This window comes from Anomalospiza imberbis, chromosome 30, assembly GCF_031753505.1.
Source record: "Anomalospiza imberbis isolate Cuckoo-Finch-1a 21T00152 chromosome 30, ASM3175350v1, whole genome shotgun sequence".
Taxonomy (NCBI): Eukaryota; Metazoa; Chordata; class Aves; order Passeriformes; family Viduidae; genus Anomalospiza; species Anomalospiza imberbis.
In genome coordinates this window covers 1,919,813-1,941,791 of record NC_089710.1, presented here as the reverse complement: position 1 = coordinate 1,941,791, position 21,979 = coordinate 1,919,813, and the positions used below count along the sequence as shown (strand labels likewise).

Below are 21,979 nucleotides of genomic sequence, written 5' to 3'. Positions count from 1 at the left end.
ACTCCACTGGGATCAGCAGCAGCTGGGAATATCTCTGGGCATCTCCATTTTCTGCTGCTGCTAGGAAGAAATAATCAAGCGAGTCGAGAAGTTCTGGTTTCTCTTTCTCCTGGTGGAATTTTTCATTGTATTTGACACTCCAGAGGCAATTTCTGTGATGGCCTCTGTCAGTTGATTCTATTTCAGCAGAAGCAGCAGCAGCAGCAACAGGGCTGTGTTTGAGCACTGCAGATGTGGCCTGTGTGGCTTTAATTCTCCGTGACTTAGTGCTCAGGGACTTGAGAGCATTTCAAGATCTGCTAATCATGATGCCTGTGACAAAAAGTCTGAGTTTCCTGTGACAAAAGCACTCTGGGTAGCACTGACAAAATTGCTGGCCAGCTTCTGCAAATAATTTGTAAGAAGTCATCTTTGATTGTTCCTGTTGGTTTGGTTGTGGGGTTTTTCCCCTGTGTTTTAGTTTTTTAAGATTGTCCACAAAGGCCATTCCTTGTGCCATTTCTCATTTTGTTTCTCTCAACCTTTGCTGTGGCCCCAGACGGTGTCAATGAGGAGCTGTGCTCTCAGTGGCTTTAAATGAACTAAAGGATCTCCCAGGAAAGTTTTCACCAGAAATCCTCCTTTTGTTCCCTCCTCTGGAGCTGCAGCAGCAATGTCTGTGTGCAGAGCTGGGGGCAGATCAGGGCTGGCACAGCAGCCCTGCTCCTGCTGGCCACACCATTCCTGATCCAGGCCAGGAGCCATTGGCCTTCTTGGCCACCTGGGCACACTGCTGGCTCATGTCCAGCCTGCTGTCCATCAGTCCCTGCAGGTCCCTTTCTGCCTGGCTGCTGTCCAGCCACTCTGTCCCCAGCCTGTAGCGCTGCAGGGGTTGTTGTGGCCAAGGGGCAGGACCCGGCACTTGGACTTGTTAAACCTCACCTTGTTGGATTTGGGCCCTGGATCCAGCCCTGGATCCAGGTCCCTCTGCAGATCCCTCCTCCCCTCCAGCAGATCAACACCCACACCCAGCTTGGTGTCATCTGCAAATTTGCTGATGCTGGACTCAATCCCCTCATGCAGATCATCCATGCAGATATTGAAATCCACGCTGGCTGGCTCTGACCCCTCGGCCATCCTGTGGGTGCCCTGTGATGGCACTCAGGGTGATCTGTTCCAGAACCTTGCCGGGCACCGAGGTCAGGCTGACAGGCCTGGAGTTCCCAAGATCCTCCTCCCAGCCCTTCTTGGGGATGGGCTCACTCTGGCACCTCCAGTGCTCTGGGACCTCCCTGGTGAGCCAGGACTGATGGTAAATGATGGAGAGCAGCTTGGGGAGCTCATCCACCAGTTCCCTCATCCCCCTAGGATGGATCCCATCAGATCCCATACACCTGGGAGAATCTGAGTGGCCCAGCTGGTCCCCAGCTGCTCCATCCTGGATTACAGGGGGGCTGTTCTGCTCCCTGTCCCCATCCACCAGCTCAGAAGAACTCTTGTCCTGAGGACAACTTGACTTATTCTTGAAAACTGAGGCAAAGAAAGTGTTGTCTCAGCCTTTTCCTTAACTTTGGTACCCATATCTCCCACAATAACAAATGGAGGTTGTCCTTACCCCTCCTTTTGCCATTAATGTATTTATAAAAACATTTTTTTTATAAAATGCAGCATTGCAGTTCCCTGCTCAGAGCCTTGGGCTGCCTGCAATCCTGGCCTCAAGGATCTGCTCTCTGCACTCCCTGGGGAGCCTCTGGCACTCCCTGCCCTCGCTGGGGCCCAGGGATGCTCCCAGGGACTTGGAGTTTTGCTTCTGCCTCCTTGAGCAGCTTCTTCATCCTTCTCCCAGTGCCTGAGGGTCCTGGACCCAGCCCCAAATCCACCGTGGGGCTGATGAAAATACAGAAAGCCCTCAGGAGCTCTTTGTCTTCCTTCCATGGTCTTCAAGGCTCCAGGGCTTGTGCAGTGACTGGAGTCGGTTTGGAGTTCTGTGCAGGAGTGTGAAATACAAAGTTGTGTTTTGTGTCAGGTAAATAAAGGCAGCCTGTGCAGTTGTGGTTATGAAATGTATGGAACACGGCCATGGGACAGTTATAAAGATGAGTTCAAATACACAACCCAGGAAAGCATGGAAGAAGGCTTTTGAACCAATCTTTTATTTGCAAATAACAATTACAAGTCTTAAACTGTTTTGTAATAAGAGTATTTGAATTCTAACTTTAGAATGCTGCTTTTGAGAAGAACTTTTTACTTGTAATTAAGTCTTAAGCTGTTTTGCAGTAAGAACCTTTGAATTCTAACTTTGGAATGTTGCTTAGTATTAAGGATGTTAAACTGTAGCTTTGGAATATATAAAGGATTTAAACAGAAAGGGAAGTGACCCTATCCCAAGCTCCTGGAAAAGGAAGATGGACATCAAGGTTGCTGATTAATGATTTCGAAAGGGGAAGCTGGACATCACTACCATAGATTAATGATCCTAGAAAATAGAAGCTGGACCCCACCTCAGGAAGATGGACCCCACCACGTGGGACACACATCCCAGGATATTGAAACCTGGAATAGATCACAACAGAGTATAGAAATTGGAAAGGAACCAGACATCACCATCACAGATTTACGATCCTCAAGTACAGAATTGTGACGTCAAAAGGCAGAAATAGAAACTGCTGAAAGCTCACGTCAAAATGGGAAATAGAAGCTGCTGGGGAAAGCTGATGAATATGCATGAACATGATCAATACACACCAGCACGCCCAACAACCGGTGCGCAGTTGGAGGGGAAAACCCCCACCACTGCACCCAGCGCTGTCTCTGCTCATGCGTTACCATATTAATTAATAAATTTAATTGCTGCTTGATGTATTGGCGGAGTCAAGCTTCTCATTTCTAACAGAATGGAGAAGAATGAGCCCCTTTTGGGCTGACCCTGTTTGGACAACCTGCTCCTCACCTCCAGCGTCACCATGTCTGACACCGCCCACCTGGGACTGACACGCCAAAATACCCAAAAATGCTCGTGTGATTTATTCTCTTATTTCTATTCTGTAACACATTATTTTATGTTAACAACTGTGAAAAACACCAATCACCAAAACACCAATTGGTTTTTAAAATTTAAAAAGTTTAATAATAATGAAATGGGTATAAAAATAGTAATACAATTAGAGCAATAAAAATTTAGAGTTAGGGCACTTACAAGACAATAAAAAGCAAAGACTTACGGACGTCCGGATGCTCTCGGGCACTTAAGCCCAATAAGCATGTTTTGTGAACAAAGGAATAACCTTAAAATCCATACACTGTGGCATATTCATACACACTTCATGGTTATGCATACATTCTATTTAAAACAAGCAACTCTGTTATTGTTCAACTGCTTCCTTTAATCCCCAGGGCATCTTTGCGTCTGAGCAAGGCCTGAAGAAATCAGCTTCTTCTGATGAGAAAACCATAAATTCCTCTTCTCTGGCAGATTTAGGTGTTCTGGGACTGTTAGCTCGAAGCCAGTGTCTCATTCCTTTAAAAAACCCCCACATACAGAGTTTCTGTTTTAAATACTAAAGCTTCATTTTAACTACAAAACTACATTTACTGTACTATTAAAATGTTAATACAGCACAACTAATCAATATAACATAATACATATAGTAACTATCTGCGTAGAGCCATATAATATCCATTTTTCACACATTTAATTATTTCTACATGTATTAAATTTATTTCTAATAATAGCATTGGTTTTTCTTACCTAGTTTTAATATTTATATTAAAAATCTATACATTTTGAGTAGCCAAGAAAACGAATGTTCTTTGTATCTCTGTAACACAATTCCCTTCATTAATGAATTAAGATGCATTGGCTATTTATTTCTTCCTGTTTATGGCAATTAGCAATATTTCCAGTCATTTTGTCATCTTTTTTATCATCTTTTTCTCACACAGGGTTGAGGAGGGGCCACTTTGGGATCCTTGGAGACATTTCTGGGGCACATTTGGGGCAGTTCTGTGCCTGAGGAGGGAATTCAGAGAGAACTTGAGGGTCTGGAGGACACTTGGGGGAGCCGGGTGGGCACTTGGAGGGGCACTTAGGGGTTCTGAGGGACAGCTCGGGGTCCGGGGGAGCCCTTGGGGGTCCCGGGGGGCCCTTGGAGGTCAGGGAGGGGAATTTGGGGCCCCGCGGGGCCCGGGCGGGCACTTGGGGGGCTCCAGCGGGGCTCTCCGGGGCGCGGGGGGTGATGGGAGTTGTAGGCGCGGGTAGAATACGGTTGAACGGGGCCGCGGAGCATCACGGGAGTTCTAGGCGCAGCTGCGATGGGGCGCGGGGCACGATGGGAGATGAAGTCACGGCTGCAATCGTGCGGGACGTGCGCCGCGGAGCAGGATGGGAGCTGTAGTCCCGGCAGTGGCTGGGACGCGGCGTTTGGGGGTCCGGGAAGGCCCTTGGGGGACACTTTTGCGTCCGAGCCGCGACTTGAGGCCCTCGGGGCGAACGTAAACGGTTCGGGAGAACTTGGGGGGAGCTCGGGGAGCTCTACCCGGGCTCCTTAGGGCGCGGTACGGCAGGCGGTTTAGGCGCGTGACTGTGTTCTGAGGGGCTCTGGGGCCGCGGGGGATGAGAGGAGATGAATTCCCAGCAGTGGCTGTGCCGGGCATCCGTGGGGTCGGGAGCACTCCGGGGATCCGGGGGCGCCTTTGGGGGGTCCCGAATGGGCGCTGAGGGGCACTTGGGGATCCTGGAGGGTCTGGGGGACACTTACGGGACAGATGGGGGCGGGTACCGAGGGGGTACTGTGGAGCGCGGGGCATGACGGGCGTTGTAGTCCCGGCTCCAATGGGGCTGAATCGGGCCGCGGGGCATGACGGGAGTTGTAGGCACTAGCGGAAGTATGGCGCCGATTCCAGGCACCGCCCCAAGGCCACAATCCCTGTCGCTGATTGGCTGCGGGCGGTGACGGGCGGGAGCCCCGGCAAATGGGAGGCGGCGGAGGCGGGAACAGCCCATCCAACCCCTCCAGTCCAGCCCAGTGCATCCCCAGTACAGCCCAGTACAGCCCCAGTGCTCCTCCAGTCCCTCCCAGTACAGCCCAGTGCATCCCCAGTACAGCCCAGTACAGCCCCAGTGCTCCTCCAGTCCCTCCCAGTACAGCCCAGTGCATCCCCAGTACAGCCCAGTACAACCCCAGTGCTCCTCCAATCCCTCCCAGTACAGCCCAGTCCCTCCCTGTACACCTGAGTTCATTCCCTGTCCCTCCCAGTTTCCCCCAGTGCCATCCATAGTCAGCTCCAGTGTCCCCCAGTCTTCCCCACAGTGTTCCTAGTGTCCCCTGTTTGTCCCAGTATCCCCCAGTATCACTCCCAGTATGTCCCAGCATGTTTCAGTGTGTACCCCCACAGTCCATCCCAGTCCACCCAGATTCCCCTCAGCATTCCTCGTGTTCCCAGGCTGTCCCAGTCCTTCCCAGGGTCACTCCCAGTATGTCCCAGTGTCTCCCACAGCGTTCCCAGTGTCCCCCAGTATGTCCCAGTCCTCCCCAGTGTTTCCAAGGACAGTTTAATGTCTCAGGGTTGCCGTGGCAGCCAAACCCAGCAGTGGGGTCGGTGCAGTGTCCATGGCCACGGCCCCTTGCAGTGGCCCAGTGCAGCTTGGGCTGATGATCCGCCCTCACAGCTGGCCCAGGGCAGGTCTGCAGTGGTTTTGGTGGCACCTTGGGCTGGCACACACCTGAGGAGTGTGTCTGTTTTCCTGGGGAAACTCGGGAGTTTTAGATTGCTTCAAAAATAGACAAAGGGAAAGCCCCTCTCAGGCTGGGTGCAGCCAGCTCTGCAAGCCCAGCAGGTCCCAGGTGAGCGAGGACAGACAGGATGGGCTTGGGCAATGTGGAGCAAGGCTGTCCACACTGGGCCAGAGCTCAAGGCACAGCTGCTCTGAGCAGGCCAGAGCTCCTGAGGGGAGAGCCTGGGTCAGTATCAATCACAGAATGCTGCAATCGCCTCTGCTCTAAAGAGAAATGTAATAAAATACACCCTTTGAAAGAGGACAGTGTATTTCTTACAAGCTCTTTGAAATCTTTCTCCATAACTGCACTAGGAAAACTTTAATGGCCCTCTCAGGGCTTTGGTGTTGTTTACACCAGACTCAGTCCCTGAGAGTGTCTTAAAAAAACTTCTCAAGAACTCAAATTTAAACTCCAAAGTTTCTTGAAGTTTTAATGGGTCCCACTGAGGGACACGACTGAGAAAGTGTCCCCAGGTTCCAGTTAGAGCAGAACCCTGGAGGCACTGATGACAGGTGGGGACAAACAAGGCAAAGGTGTCTCTGGCGCTGAGCAAACCTGGATGTGTTTCAGGAATGCAAAGGGCCAAGGCTGAGCCCCAGCCCCTGGCAAGGCAGATCCTGTCCCTGCCTCCTTGCTCAGGGCTCTTCCTGGGATGGGCACTGCCATGTGGGGATGTGCCATGCCAAGGGCAGGACCATGGGGCGGCCCCTGCCAGGCTGCTGAGCAGGGACAAGGAGGCCATGAGGCCCCAGGGCTGCAAGGGTCACTTGTCCCCTCGTGGCCTCAGGCCCAGGGCCAGCAGCCATGGCCAAAGGGCTGCACAGGTTGGCTCTGTCAGGGCCTTGCAGCTGCTGCACATCCCTGTGCCCTCTGCAGCCCAGGCTGTCCTGCGGTGTCCCTGCCCTGGCCTCTGTCCCTGCAGGCTGTCGTCATCCCCCGGCTGCCCCACCTCGCTGGCCCCTTCCTTTGCTGACAGCTCTGCCTCCTGCCTGCCCCTGCCTGGCCACACAAAGCCTTGGCCTTGAGACCCAAAGGGTTCATTCCATTTTTACCGTGCCTGTGAACTTCCAGCACAGGAACAAGGCATGCAGGGGCTGCTTTCCCAGCAAGGATGGCTGGAAGACAAGAAGAAGACATCTGGCTCAAGGGTGCAGTGATAGAGAAAACAAGGACTGAATCTGGGAACTCGGGGTGGGATTTATGGAAATGGGTAAATTGTGATTGGCATTTAGCGACTGTAGATGAGCAACACACTGGTAGAATTACATGTCCACGTCAGGTTAGGAGTTATCCCATGTTAGACCTCAGGCCTGAATAAACGATACCCTCTGAAATAGCAAATGAGTGTTAAGGAGCCTCATTCTGATATTTCAGAGATTTGGTGGCAGCGGGGCCTCACAGAACCAAGGAGTCAGCTGTGACACTGAGCAAACTCATGGAACAAAGGGGCCATGGTGACACAGCGGAACCCCATGGAACCAAAATCCATTTTGGCACACTGGGGCCACACTGAACCAATGGTCCATTGTGATACTGCGGATCCAAGGAGACCATTGTGACACTGAGAAACCTCTTGGAACCAAGGGGCCATTCTGACACAGCAAGGCCTCGTGGAGCCATGGGTCCATGGTGACACTGTGAATCCAAGGAGACCATTGTGACTGAGGAACCTCATGGAACCAAGAGTCCGTTGTTCAACTGTGGGGTCCTGTGGAACCAAGGGGAGCACAGTGACATTGCGGGGCCTCATGGAACAATGGCGACTCTTCTGACACTTTGGACCCACTGGAACCAAGGGGCCATTAGAGCATGGCAGGGCCTCGTGGAATCAAGGGGACTACAGTGAACACTGTGGGTGTCCATGGGATGAAGGGGCCATTCTGACACCATGGAACCAAGGATGCCACTGTGACACTATGGGGCATCATGGAACCACAGGTCCACTGTGACACAGCAGGGCCTCATGGAACCTTGGAGGCCATTTGGACACTTTGAGGCCTTGTGAAACCAAGGAGGCATTGTGGCACTCCAGAGCCCTGTGCAGCCAAGGGGGCCATAGTGACTCTGTGGGGCTCAGTGAAACCAATGGTCTGTTGTGACACTGCAAGGCCTTATGGCATCATGGAAACCATTGTGACACTACAGGCCCCATGGATCCAAGGGGCCATTGTGACACTACAGGCCCCATGGATCCAAGGGGCCATTGTGACATTACAGGCCCCATGGATCCAAGGGGCCATTGTGACACTACAGGCCCCATGGATCCAAGGGGCCATTGTGACACTACAGGCCCCATGGATCCAAGGATCCATTGTGACACTACAGGCTCCATGGATCCAAGGGGCCATTGTGACACTACAGGCCCCATGGATCCAAGGAGCCATTGTGACACTACAGGCCCCATGGATCCAAGGGGCCATTGTGACACTACAGGCCCCATGGATCCAAGGGGCCATTGTGACACTATGGCGTTTTGGCAGGCCAAGGGGCACTTGTCACACTGTGTGGCACCATGGAACCAAGGAGTCCATTGTGACACTTCAGGGCCCCATGGAACTAAGGATCCATGGAACAGTGCAGGACTCCATGGAACCAAAGGTCCACTGTGACATTGCGGGGCCTCATGGAATCCTGGAGGCCATGGTGACACTTTGAGGCCTCGTTGAATCAAGGGGCTCTGCAGGGCCTCATGGAACCAAGGAGACCCTTCTGACACTGGGAGTCCCCATGGAACCAAGGGTCCATTGTGATACTGCGGCATCAAGGACACCCCTGTGACACTGCAAGGCCTCATGGAAGCAAGGGTTTGGCCTCCCAGGGGGAACCTGACAGGTCCAGCTGATCTTGAAATGTTGAGGGCTGCCTCTCATCTGTTCCTGGAGAACTGGAGCTCTGTGCTTTCCTTCCTATGGAAAAGAACCATCCGTCTTTCCAGGTGCCCACAACCAAAACTGATACTCCTCCTGAAAAATTCCCTATATGCAAGGGTTCTCCCAGACTACAGCTGGCAGGACAGACACCTCTGGTTGGCCTGGTCCTCTGGTGGTCACCTCTCATCTCAAGGAAGTCCTGAGGAAAGTATTTGAGCAGGTTTGACTGCTGGAACATCAATGAGTCTCTCATCCTCTAAAAAACTCAGATCTCTTTTGATCATATGTGTCTTTTATTTCTCATTGTGTGTTATGCATGAAATACTATTTTCAGCTAAGAAATATTATCTTCTCACTCTACCAGTGTTTGCTGACACAAAACAGCTCGTCTACATATGGATCCAAGTCACCTGTATAAGTTAGCACAAGAAAGAATCCAGCAGGAATGATTTGTCTCTGCTCCCATCTGTCACATCTCCTCTGGAGCTGGAGGTGCAGCCCCAGCACTTGGGAGGGCTCAGGGGCTCACCAGCTCAGTTCCCACACAGAGAACTTGCAGACTCTGGGCTGCTCTCCTTGGCCCCTGCACGCTCAGCCAGGCTGGGATGGACACTGATGGTTTCTGTGCCAGGCTCTCTGAGCCCAGCCCAGCTCCCTGCAAGCTCTGCCAGCTGCCCTGAGCTCTGTGCAGCACCAAGGGCCTCTCCCCAGCACAGCCCAGCCGGCTCTGGCCCCACAGCTCTGCTCAGCCCAGGCTGCTCTGGCCACTGGCCCCACGGCCTCAGCCCCTGGCCAGGGCACAGCAGCAGCTGCAGCTCAGCCAGGACTCAGCCCCAGCCATGGGGGAAGGGGCTTGGCCAAGGCCAAAGGAGGCTCCCTGGGTGCCCTGCTCCCCTCGGGCTGAGGTGCTGAGAGCTCTGCAGCCCCTGCTGCCATCCCATCTGCCCAGGCCAGCACAAGAGCCCGGCCTTGGGGCCCTCCAGAGCTGCTCCTGCTCCAGGCCCAGGGCCCATCCCAGAGCTGGGGCAGCCACAAAGCTGTGCCCATTGCTGGTCATTGCTGCTCTGATGGGGATGGATCCTCAGCCACTTGGAGGTTGCTGATGAGTTTTACTTCTCCACAGGCCTCTTCTTTCTTGAGTTCTTCAGTTGAGAAATTCAATGAGAAAAGATCATAAACATTTGTTCAAAACACCCAAACAAGACAAGCTCACGTGAATAATTCAGGTCTTCAGTTCTTCAGTGATTAATTAGACAGATTCCAGAAGCGTATTCAGAGTGAATCTACTATATTGGAAACAATGCAGAGAGAATTGTTTTGTCCTGTTTACTTTTCCTATTTATAGACTGATATCAGCAATCTCCAGTTGATATTTATCCCTGGCACCTCCTAATACAGTTTGAATAGGTATGAAAATTAAGACCCCTTATGGCTGAGAATCTGAAGTGGGTCCCACGGAGAGCTGGCTGGAGTAATGACTCTCAAACCAATATGGCTAGATGTCATCCTCCCATAATTGTCCAACTTTTTCATGTTTTCTACCTTTATCACCTTACACAACACATTAGCTACTTAACATTCATTGGCTAACATAATATAATTACATATACAGGTCACTTATTGATTGGCTGATATAAGTGTCTAATCAGGTTATAGTATGTGACAGTTTTCATATACTACTCAGCGTCCAGCATTGACTATTGTGTTTGTACAAAGCATATCGTCTTTCCAAGGATGTCCTAAATACTTTAAAGTAACTAAAGTAACTCTGTAATCTGCAGGCCAGGGTTGTCCAGTTCCTGCAAAGGAATAGCATCAAGGATAGCATGTCCTTGTTCCACAAGAAATTCCTCTAACTCTGTGGATCCAAGGAGCCTTTGTGATACTCCAGATCCTCATGGAACCAAGGGTGCATTGAGGCACAGCTGGGCCTTGTTGGAGCCACAGAAACCTCTGTAAAAAGCAGGGTAACTCACAGGACCAAGGAGTCCATTGTTAGAGGATAAAACCTATGGAACCAAGGGTCCATTGTGACAAAGTGGGGCCTGATGGAAACAAGGGGTCACTGTGACACGTTGGGATTGCATGGAACGAATTGTCCATTATGACAATGCGGATCCACAGAGACCATGGTGACACTAAGGAACCTCATGGATCCAAAGAGCCATTGTGACGCTGAAGAACATCATGGAACCCAGGGTCCATTGTGACACAGCCCGCATTGGAACAGAGGAACCATTGTTGACAGTACAGAAAGTCATGGAACCAAGGGACATGGACTCATGGAACCACTGTGACACAGCAGAGCCACATGGAACCAAGGAGACCAGTGACATTTAGGAACCTCATGGAACCGAGGGTCCATTGTGACACTGCAGGAACAAGGAGGCCATTGCTGACACTATGGAAGCTCATGGAACCAAGCAGCCATTGTGACACTGCAAGGTGTCGTTGAACTGGGGAGAGCATTGTGACACTGGAGAACCTCATTACACTAAGGGTTTATTTGACACAGCAGGGTCCCATGGAACCAATTGTCCATTGTGACAGTGTGGATCCGAGGAGACCATGGTGACACTATGGAAGCTCATGGAACCATGGGTCCATTGTGACAAAGAATGGCCTCATGGAACCAAGGAGACCATTGTGACATCATGGAACCTCGTGGAACCAAGGGTCCATTGTTACAGTCCAGAACCAAGGAGACCATTGTGACATCATGGAACCTCATGGAACCAAGGGTCCATTGCAACAGTCCAGAACCAAGGAGACCATTGTGACACCATGGAACATTGTGGGACCAAGGGTCCATTGTTACAGTCCAGAACCAAGGAGACCATTGTGACATCATGGAACCTCGTGGAACCAAGGGTCCATTGCAACAGTCCAGAACCAAGGAGACCATTGTGACACCATGGAACCTTGTGGGACCAAGGGTCCATTGTTACAGTCTGGAACCAAGGAGACCATTGTGACACCATGGAACCTCGTGGAACCTAGGGTCCATTGTTACAGTCCAGAACCAAGGAGACCATTGTGACATCATGGAACCTCATGGAACCAAGGGTCCATTGAAACAGTCCAGAACCAAGGAGACCATTGTGACAGTACAGAACCTCATGGGATCAAGATTCCATTGCTGTGCAGTGGGGCTTCATGGAACCAAGGAACCACTGTGACACAGCAGGGCTGTATGGAACCAACAGTCCATAGAGATACTGTGGATCCAAGGAGACCATGGTGATGCTATGGAACCTCATGGAACCAAAGGGCCATTGTGACACAGCAGAATCTCTTGGAATCAAGGCAACCAGCTTACACTATGGAACCTCATGGAGCCAAGGGGCCATTGCGACATTGCAGGGCCTCATTGGAACAAGGGACATGGTTGATAGGACAGAAGCTCCTGGAAATTATGGGACATTGTGACACTGCAGAGCCTCATGCAACCAAGGAGACCCCTGTGACACTGAGAACTTTAAGGAACCAAGCAGCCATTTTCACGCTACAGAATCAAGGAGACCATTGTTGACAGTACAAAACCTCATGGAACTGAGGGGCTGTTGTTATACAGCGAGGCCTCGTGGAGCCAAGGGGCTGTTCTGACACTGTGGGGCCCCATGGAACCAAATATTCATGGTGACACAGCGGGGCTGCTTGTAACCAATTGTCCATTGGGATACTGCAGATCCAAGAGAGCAGGTGACACTATGGCAGTTCATGGAACCAAGGGGCTGCTGTGACACACCAGGGCCTTGTGGAACCAAGGAGAGCATTGTGGCAGTGCAGAACCAAGGAGGACATTTTGACAGTACAGAACCAAGGGTCCATTGTTATACAGCAGGGCCTGATGGAACCAAGGGACCATTGTGAAACTGTGGGGCATAATGGAGTCAAGGACACCACTGATACTGAAACCCACAGGATAGAGACTTCTACAGAGTTTTGAGTATTTGAAAGCAGGTATTCTTTATTACAGCATGGTGGTCACTTGGGCCATCCTTCCTCCATTCAAGTGCACTGAGCATCGAATTAACAGAGTTTTAATCACACACACTGATTATGTATTCATTAACTATCCCCACTTCCTTTGAGTTTATTGACACAGTTGCACCCCTTATCACAAGTCCTTATGGTCCTTTGGGGCTTGTCTTCAACATCCAGTGTCCTTTTTAGGTGGCTGTTCTTCGACCCCCCTTTTGAGTAAGAGCAATATTACTGTTTTGCATAACTTCTATTTTGTCAGCCTTGCAGAGCTGAGCTGGCATCTTGCTTGCATTTTGTGTGATTTCTGTTTGCCAGAGGTACATCCTTAATCAGTTTCTCCCAGGCTGTGCTGTTCTGTTCGACTGTCCTTGATAAGAGTAAATGTTGTTCTGTTCTCCTGTCCTTGTCACAGTGCTCACCCCGCATGAGATGTGTCTGCAACCCCCTCAACCTGTGGGCCTGGGGTGGGCAAGTGTTCCTGAAGAAACAGGGATGGGACAGCTGGGCTGGACTGACCCAAGGGATGTTCCATTCCATGTCACACCATGAGCAGCAATCAACTGAGAGAAGTGGTGGGGGGGGGGAGGGGGTGAAAGGGGGGTAGGGGATTAATTTTTTTTAAAGACATTTTTCTTTCAAAAGAGCACCTACACATACAGAATCCTCTCCTGCCACAAGGTGGTTTAATAATTTCTGCTGATAGGAGATCTCCTCTGGGTTTGCTTTTCTTTTGTTAGTGGCCTTTTTTTTTTTTGTGATTGGTTTGTTTGTGGAGTTTTTGTGTTGATGTGGGTGGGTCTTGCTTTGTTTTTTTTTGATTGGGTTTGGGTTTTTTTTTTTTTTTTGTTTGGGTTTGGGTTTGGGTTTTTCCCTATTGAACTGCCCTTCTTCTGATGCATAAGATTTTTTCTGCCCTTTCTTGTGGCTTGCTTGGCACCTGATGGCAAGATAAATTTACCCAGCTCTGTCATCTTGCCCAATTATATTTTGCAGTCACCATTGACCAGATGAGCTTGGTCACAAACTCCCTGCATTTTGGCAGCATCCACAAAGGAACTGAAAGTGCATTTCATGCCTTTATAGAGATAATAGAAATATTCCACTGTGGGGGTCAAGGGCTAGTCACTGGGGGATGTCACCAGCCCATGGCTGCCAAGAGGACTCTGTACCATGGATGACATTTGACCCTCATTGTTCAGCCAAATTCCCACCCACCCCATGTTCCACTCCTTCAGCCCAGCTCTCTCCAGTCTGGCTCTGAGGAGACCACAGCAGACCCTGCCACAGGCCTGGCTGAAGTCTGGGCACACAACATCCCCTTCTTTTCCCTCCCACGTGGGCTCTGCAGTCCCTGCCTTGTCCTGCCAGTGCCTGGAATGGCTGCAGGGGGATTTGCCACATCCCCTTCCCTGCTGAGCCTGACCAGTCCGTGACTCTCCCAGTCCCCCTCCCTGCCCAGACTGGTTCTGTGTCTGCCCTTCCCAGGTGCCCAGGACTCTCTGGGATGGCTCTGGCCATTCCAAGGGGTTTGAGAGAGGTCCCTCAATGACACTGCCCAGCCTTCTCAACAGCCCAGACACCAGAGGCCTTTTCCACATCCCTCAGTCCCAGGCCAGTGCCCAGAACACAGCACAGCACAGGTGCTCGGGGTGGTTCAGAAGGAAGGCAGCTGGGATTTCTTCCCACAGACCCTCACTCCATCCAATGTCTCTCTGTGCAGTCCATGGCTGCCCTGAGCATTTTTTTCCAGGAGCCTCCCGGCCCAGGATGTTTCTCTCTATGCAGTCCTAACCACAGCCCAGCAAAGAATTCAGGTGGCTTCCCAGAGGATATTACTGTCAGAGTGAAGTGGCCTGAAGGCACTGTTTGTGCCACTGGAATTGTGCCACCCCCGAGTGCTGCTGATGGTGTTTGTGCTCACTCAGGTTCATCTCCCCCCACACACACGATGCACTGCTGAAATCTCCTCAGTACAGAGCAAACATGGCCTGCTGGCCTGGTCCTTTGGTGTCCCTTCATGCAGGGACAAACAAGCTCCTGCAGGCTGGGGAGAGGCCAGTGCTGGCAATGGTGGTTGCAGGGGCTGGTGTGGGACAATTGCCCTGGGGCACCATCCCAGGCTGTCCCCAGAACAAAGTCACAGCCCAGGCCCTGCTCTGCTGCTCCCTCAGGTTCATGCCAGGAGCTCTGGATGTGCCAGGACACTGCTGTGTGCCCCCCTGCACTGTCCCCCTCTGCCCAGGCACTGGGCTTTGCTGTGCCAGGGCATTCCTGGGGCACATTGCTGACAGCAGCTCTGGAGGAGAGCAAAGCCTTCCTGCCCTGCCCGCAGGAGAGGCCCTTTGCTGATGGAGCTGCTCTGCTGGAGCCCAGCTGTGTCCCAGCAGCGCCCATGCCCTGTCCCTGCCTGTGCTCACAGCACGGACATGCAGCAGGACAGTGACCAAGCTGCCAGAGTGCTGCAGCATTGCAGCCACAGCAGGGCTGGGAAGGAGAGGGTGGATTTGGGAAGAGCAGCTCTGAAAGGACCAATCCCTGCTTCTCCCTGGCAGTGCTGCTCTGTGGGCACTCTTTTCCCCTTCCCCCCTCTAACTTCATGCAGGTCTCAGAGTTGGGATCCCAGATAAAACAGGCACTGGAAGGTAGAATATTTTGTTCAAATGTAGTGATAGCACAAACCCTGCTTTACAGAGCTTATGGGTCAAATCCAAGATGCAGACTGTGAATTAGATGGGGGGATAAAAAATTTAATAGAGGGTAATTTTATAACAGAAAAACCCACTGAACATTACCCAAAAACCTGGGCACGCCTGTTGAGCCTCTTATGAGTTCCATTCCGAAAGCTATGCAGAAGAAAATAGGCAATTAGTTGTTTCAGAAAAGCATCCAGTCATCATTTTCCTCAGTGCATCCTTGAGCTCCTGGTTCCTCAGGCTGTAGATGAGGGGGTTCAGGGCTGGAGGCACCACCAAGTACAGAACTGACACTGCCAGATCCAGGGATGGGGAGGAGAGGGAAGGGGGCTTCAGGTAGGCAAAGGCTGCAGTGCTGATAAACAGGGAGAGCACGGCCAGGTGAGGGAGGCAGGTGGAAAAGGCTTTGTGCCGTCCCTGCTCAGAGGGGATCCTCAGCACGGCCCTGAAGATCTGCATGTAGGACAAAACCATGAACACAAAACAACCAAATGATAAAAAGGCACTAACAGCAAGGACCCCAAGTTCCCTGAGGTAGAAGTGTGAGCAGGAGAGCTTGAGGATCTGGGGAACATCACAGAAGAACTGGCCCAGGGCATTGCCATGGCACAGGGGCAGGGAAAATGTATTGGCCGTGTGCAGCAGAGCAGTGAGAAAGGCACTGGCCCAGGCAGCTGCTGCCATGTGGGCACAAGCTCTGCTGCCCAGGAGGGTCCCGTAGTGCAGGGGTTTGCAGATGGACACATAGCGGTCGTAGCACATGACTGTGAGAAAAGAAACCTCTGTTGAAATGAAAAAGATAAACAGAAACAGCTGAGCAGCACATCCTTTGTAGGAGATGGTCCTGGAGTTCCAGAGGGAATTGTGCATGGCTTTGGGGACAGTGGTGCAGATGGAGCCCAGGTCGCTGAGGGCCAGGTTGAGCAGGAAGAAGAACATGGGCGTGTGCAGGTGGTGGCCGCAGGCTACGGCGCTGATGATGAGGCCGTTGCCCAGGAGGGCAGCCAGGGAGATGCCCAGGAAGAGGCAGAAGTGCAGGAGCTGCAGCTGCCGCGTGTCTGCCAGTGCCAGCAGGAGGAAGTGGCTGATGGAGCTGCTGTTGGACATTGGCTGTGGCCACACATGGGGACCTGTTCATGGATAAAGGACAGTGAGAAGTCAGGAGAGGTTGCTTTGAGCCAAATCTGGGCCATCCCCTGTAGACTGTCCTGCTGGGACTCACCCATCCTTGTTCATGCTCTGGGAAAACCTTCACCCAGGTCCCTGCCTTTGCTCCAGTTTTGCTAGCTGAATGTGCCGGGAGCAACCAGGGCTGTGCATGGAGGATCTTGCAGAGCCATTCCTGCCCCACTGCCCTGAGTTTGTGGCCCTGTGGCAGATGGACAAGGCCGGATAATCAGGAGTTGTCAGGGGAATCACTCCTAACACAGAAAGGGTCGGTACCACCTGCACTCACACTTCTAAAGGAAATAGATGGCAGGAGTTGGTTTTAGGAATTGTCTTCCTACCCACACATCATTCCTGGCTCTCTGAGTTCAGAAATCCCCAGCATTCCTGCTGCACCCAGAGTTTGCCACTGAGAAATGTGAGAGGCATATGATTCCCTGTGGCTGAGGGAAGGTGAGGGGTTGGATGGGCTTGTTCCCCCAGCACTGCTCTGTTCAGCCCCCTCTGCTTCCCTGAGCATCTCCCTGGCCTGGACATTCCCTCCTGAGAGGTGCCTTGTCCCTGCCAGCGCTCACAGAGCCCATCCCACCCTGTGTGCCCTCGACCCAGCCCTACAGAAACCTGCCTGTGTGCAGGGCCCTGGCTGGGGCAGGGTCTGTGTGCAGCTGGGCGAGGGCAGCTCAGGAGAGCCCTGCTGGGCCCTGCAAAGGTGATGCTGCTGCTGTCCAGGGCTGAGGAGTGGCTGGAGGCCCTTTGGGAGGCTGCTAGCAGAGAGACTGACCACCCAAAGTCACAGTTCTGGAGTCTCTGTAAATGTTCAAACATTTCTTTGATGATCCTGTGTGTCCCTTTCAACTCAGATTTTTCTGTCATTTTGAGATTACAATTCCTGTTCTGCTTCTCTCATCCCCCTGTAGTTTATAATCAAAAGAGAAAAAAAATCCTTGTAATAGTGTTAGACCAGTAAAGTAAAAACCAGACCTTTATTGGAAGTTTCCAGGTGTCCCAGTGGGGATGGGGCACACCCAGCCCTCGATTTCAACAATTTATTAAGTTTAATTAATCAGGATAATTTACAGGAACATCCAATAGGAGAGTCAATTGCCCCAGTTACACACCCCTGGCTCAACCCAATGGATTAGGTCCAAGGAATTCTTTGCCCCAGTTTTTGTTATCACTGCTCACATTCAAAAACCAAGCCCTGGGCTGCAGGACCCTGCTCTGCAGGACAGCCCTGGGCACCCCTGGCTGCTCTGCACAAGAGATGATCAGAGAATGTACTCACAGGGTCTGTGGGCATTGGGATGTTCCAGCTGTAGGAGATCACTCCAGGAGCTGCAGCTGCATTGTCCTGCAGCCAGAGGTTCCTGTGCCAAGGGCTGCCAGGGATTCTGCCCCAGGCACTTCTCAGCACCTTCCCAGCCCTGACTGATGGAAGCTCTCTGTGCCTCTGTGCTGTGCCCGGGCTGGCTGCAGGCAGTGCTCCAGCCCTGCTGGGCTGGGAGAAGAGCTGCTCATCCAGAGAAATGTGCTTTTGAAGCTCTCCTTGGTTACCAGGATCACCCTCTGTGCCAAGCCGGCCCAGCTCAGCAGCACAGACACAGCACAAGGACTTTAATGACCCTCTGGGGCTTTGTGCTCAGGCCCTGAACATCAGGCCCTGAGAGGGAGCTGCAGAAACCTCTCCAGAGCTCCAAGTCAGAATCCAACTCCAAAGTGTCTTTGACTTTTAATGGGTCCCACTGAGGGACACGACTGAGAAAGTGTCCCCAGGCCCCAGGCAGAGCAGAGAACTGGAGGCACTGATGACAGGTGGGGACCAAGAGAAGCCAAGTCTTGGTGCCCTGGGGCACAGCAGGGTCTGTGCCACCAAGGGCTGTCAGGAGACACCTTGTCCTGAGGCACTGGGGCCTCCTGGAAAAGCTCCAGCCATGAAGTTTTTGTGCCATCCTGGCCTCCTGTTCTCTCCTCCAAGGAGTCCATGAGGAGCCTGTGTTGGGGATGGACCTCAGTGGTCCCATTTATGCTTTGAGACACTTTGGGGTTTTCTTCTGACTTTGACTCCTGGAAAGGTTTGTGCAATCTCCTCTCGGGCCCTGAGGTTCCAGGGCTCAGCTCCTAATGCACCACGGGGCTCATGAGGATCAAACAAATCCTGAGAAACCATGGCTGTGCCTTGATTTCCCTCTTGTCTGAGGCAGTTCATCAGGAAGATTTTTGCTTTGCCAATTTGAGATTTCTTGGCCAATGTGTTTTTTGAGATTTCTCGGCCAATGTGTTAATTAGTGTGGTGGGTTCGAGTGTTGGCTAATTACCAGGGCACTCACTAGAATATACTTACTAATTTCTTGCTCTGAGATAGGATTAGGAGAAAGGCAAAGTGGGCTCAAAACTTTAATAGGGTATAAAGAAAAGTTTATTAATAGTCACTAAAATAAAGAGTAATAAGAATCAGAACAAAACTTTCAGAACACTTCCTCTCTCCATACAACCTGACAATGAAAAGAGACAAAAGCGAAAATTTCAGTCAGTTTTCCACCTCTAGAATAGTCTTTCTTCAGTTCACTTAGGGAGAGAAGTTCCTCTTGTAAATGTTATGGAGACTTCTCCACAAGAAGACAGTTATCTCATGGCTTTTCATTTCCATGAATAGCAGCTGCCTAGGAAAAATCTGTAATTGTGAAATCCCTCCCATTTTTTCACATCTTCTCCCACAGTTGTGTTTATGGGCCATGCCAACTTATGGAGTATTAGTTTAAAGATGAGCTATTTAAGAGCAAAGGTTCTCCTCATCTATTTCTGAAATCATCTTCATCTCTGGGAACAGAGATCTTCTTCTCTCCCTGGGGGCTCAGGGTCTCATCACTCTGCTCTCTTTCATTGTTCAAACTTCTCATGGGATCACAGCTACTTCAACATTTCCTTACATTAGCATGGAGGCCTTTGCTGAACAAGTCACCTCCAAAATGTTTTCAAAGAGTTATAGGGAAAAAGAGAGTCTGATGTATCAATTACATCCTTCTCCACAGCGTTACCAGAGGATTTCAGCCCCAAGATCAAGGCATCTCCGCATCCCTCCCATCTGGGCCTCAACTTCCTCTTCACTGACCTCGGTGTCTTCATGTTGCTCCTGTGTGTGCCTGCACTTTGTCCTTTTCTCTCACGCGAGGGAGGATGGAAGCACTGGAAGAGTCAATATCTCAGCCGGGGCCTGCAGATGGTTCCGTGACCCCGGCTGGGCTCGGTACTTGCGGCCGGAGCTGTTTTACCATGGAGGTTTCTGCAGCGGCTGCGCTGGGGCTGTGTCAGGCTGGGCCGCGCTGGGGCAGGGCCAGGATCTCAGCAGCCAGGCCAGAGCACAGCAGCAGCACGGCCGGGGCCCATGGCTTCTCCTCCCCTGCCCGCTGGTTGCGGGCGAACCCCAAGGGCGGCAGAACCTTGGCCGAGCCGGCCCGGCCCGGGGCTGCTCCTGGGGCCCGGCGGATCCTGGCTGGGCCCGGGCTGGCGGCGGGGCAGGGCTCGGTAGCGGCCAGATGTCAGCAACCGCAGCCACGGCCCGGCCCGGCCTCGGCCCCGCGGCCTCCCCTGCCCTGCCCGGCAGCCGATGGGGCCTGGCGGCTCCCTGGGAATGGGCCCGGCCCCACGGCAGGAGCCGCCCGGCCTGGCCTGGCTGAGACGGGGCTGGGCCGGCCTGGTCACCTCTTTGCTGGCCAGAAGGGAAACAGACCCAGCCAGGCTTCTCCATCTTTAACTTGTGTCTTCACAGAGGCATGTGCAGCTTCCACAGTGGTTTAACAGATTGTCAGCTCTCAAAGCTAATTACTGATTGTTTTTTTGTCATTCACTGAGGAAACTGCTAGCAGCTTCTCTCAGGACATCACTTCCGTGATGCAAAACCACCACAACAGCACAGAGCACAGAGCTCCTTTGTCCATATGTAGTGGTCATGTGCCCGAGGCCTCAAAATCCCAGCCTGGGAGATCTCTGGGCACTCTCCAGTGTGTTTTCAAATGAAAACATTCAGCTCATAGTCTAAGAAAATCACCGGAGCATTGGGCCAGCCCGACCTGTCTGTATTGGCTACTTGTGTCTGGGCGCAATTCTCAGATATATGGAATTTGGGAGGCCAAATTCTAGTTTTTGCCATGGTCTTTGGCAAGAAGGCTGTTTTTTATCCATAGGAAGGAAGGAACAGAGCCCCTCTGTTTCGGGGGCAGATGAAAGGTGACCACTGGAAGCCAAGGCCAGCCAGAGTTTGCAGGTTTTTTTCTGAGAGATACCTTTGCATAGAGGAATTTTTTTAAGGAGCTTACCAATTTTAGCAATGGGCAACTGAAAAGAGGGACAGTTCTTTCCCATAGCAAGGAAAGCACCGAGCCCCAGTGCTCCAGGAGCTGATGAGAGGCAGCTCTTGGCATTCCAAGATCAGCCAGACCTTTCAGGTGGCCCCTGGAAGGCCAAGCCAGCCAGACCTGTTCCATGTTCTCTCGGTTCCATGAGGCCCCACAGTGTCCCAATGGTCCCTTGCTTCCATGAGGCCCTGAGGTGTCACAATGCCCCCTTGGTGACACGAGGCCCTGAAGGGTCAGAATGGCCTCCATGGTTCCATCAGGCCCCACAGAGTCATAATGGTCTCTGGGTCCATGAAGCCCCGCTGTGTCACCATGGCCCCTTGGTTCCATGGGCTCCGGTGGTGCCACAATGATCCCCTTGCTTCCATGAGGTCCCCACCGTGTCACAGTGATCTCCATGGGAAGGAAAGAACTGAGCCCCAGTGTGGCAGGGGCAGCCACCAGAGGCCAAGCCCAGCCAGAATGGATGGTACTGGCAGATTTTGCCTGGGAGCAACCCTTGGATATAGGGAATTTGGGAGGTGGAACCCCAATTTTGGCCATTTCTGCATAGATAAGAAGGACGGTTCTTTTCCATAGGAAGAAAAGCACAGAGCCCAAGTGTTTCAAAGGCAGAAGAGGAGAGAGGTGGCTCCTGGGAGGCCAAGTCAGCCAGACCTGTTTGTCCTGGCAGCTTTTGTCATGAAGGGATCCTTGGATATATGGAATTTGGGAGGAGGAATCTCAATTTTGACCATGGACACCTTGAGAAGAAGGACAGCTCTTTTCCATAGGAAGGAAAGCATCGAGCCCCAGTGTTTTGTGGCAGGTGAGAGGCAGTTCCCAAGAGGCCAAAGGCAGCCAAACCTTTAAGTCCTGGCTGCTTTCACTGGGGAGCAATCCTTCGACATACGGAGTTTTGGAGGTGGAATCCCAGTTTTGGCCATGGGCGCCAGGTCAGGATGGATGTTTTTTTCCCTATAGGAAAGAAAAGCACAAAATCCAAGTGTTCTGGAAAAAGATGAAAGGTGGCGACCTTTAGGCCAAGCCAGCCAGACCTGTCTCTCCTGGCACCTTTTGTCTAGGGGCTATCCTTGGACACAGGGCATTTTGGAAGTGGAATCTCAGTTTTAGCCGTGTGTGCCTGGAAAGTAAGAGGCGTTCTTTTCATTAGC

At 51.9% G+C, this 21,979-nt stretch overlaps 2 protein-coding genes across 2 annotated transcripts in view; both read right to left on the bottom strand.

The window, feature by feature from the left end:
* LOC137463846 (zinc finger protein 271-like) overlaps positions 1-21,979 on the bottom strand; it is a 473,788-nt gene that overhangs the window by 358,264 nt on the left and 93,545 nt on the right. The window lies entirely within an intron of this gene.
* LOC137463848 (olfactory receptor 14J1-like) lies at positions 10,240-16,413 on the bottom strand. Its single transcript, XM_068175241.1, has 2 exons — positions 15,511-16,413; positions 10,240-10,275 (listed from the first exon to the last, which is right to left on the bottom strand). Exons 1-2 carry the CDS (start codon positions 16,411-16,413, stop codon positions 10,240-10,242), a joined length of 939 nt encoding a protein of 312 aa, XP_068031342.1.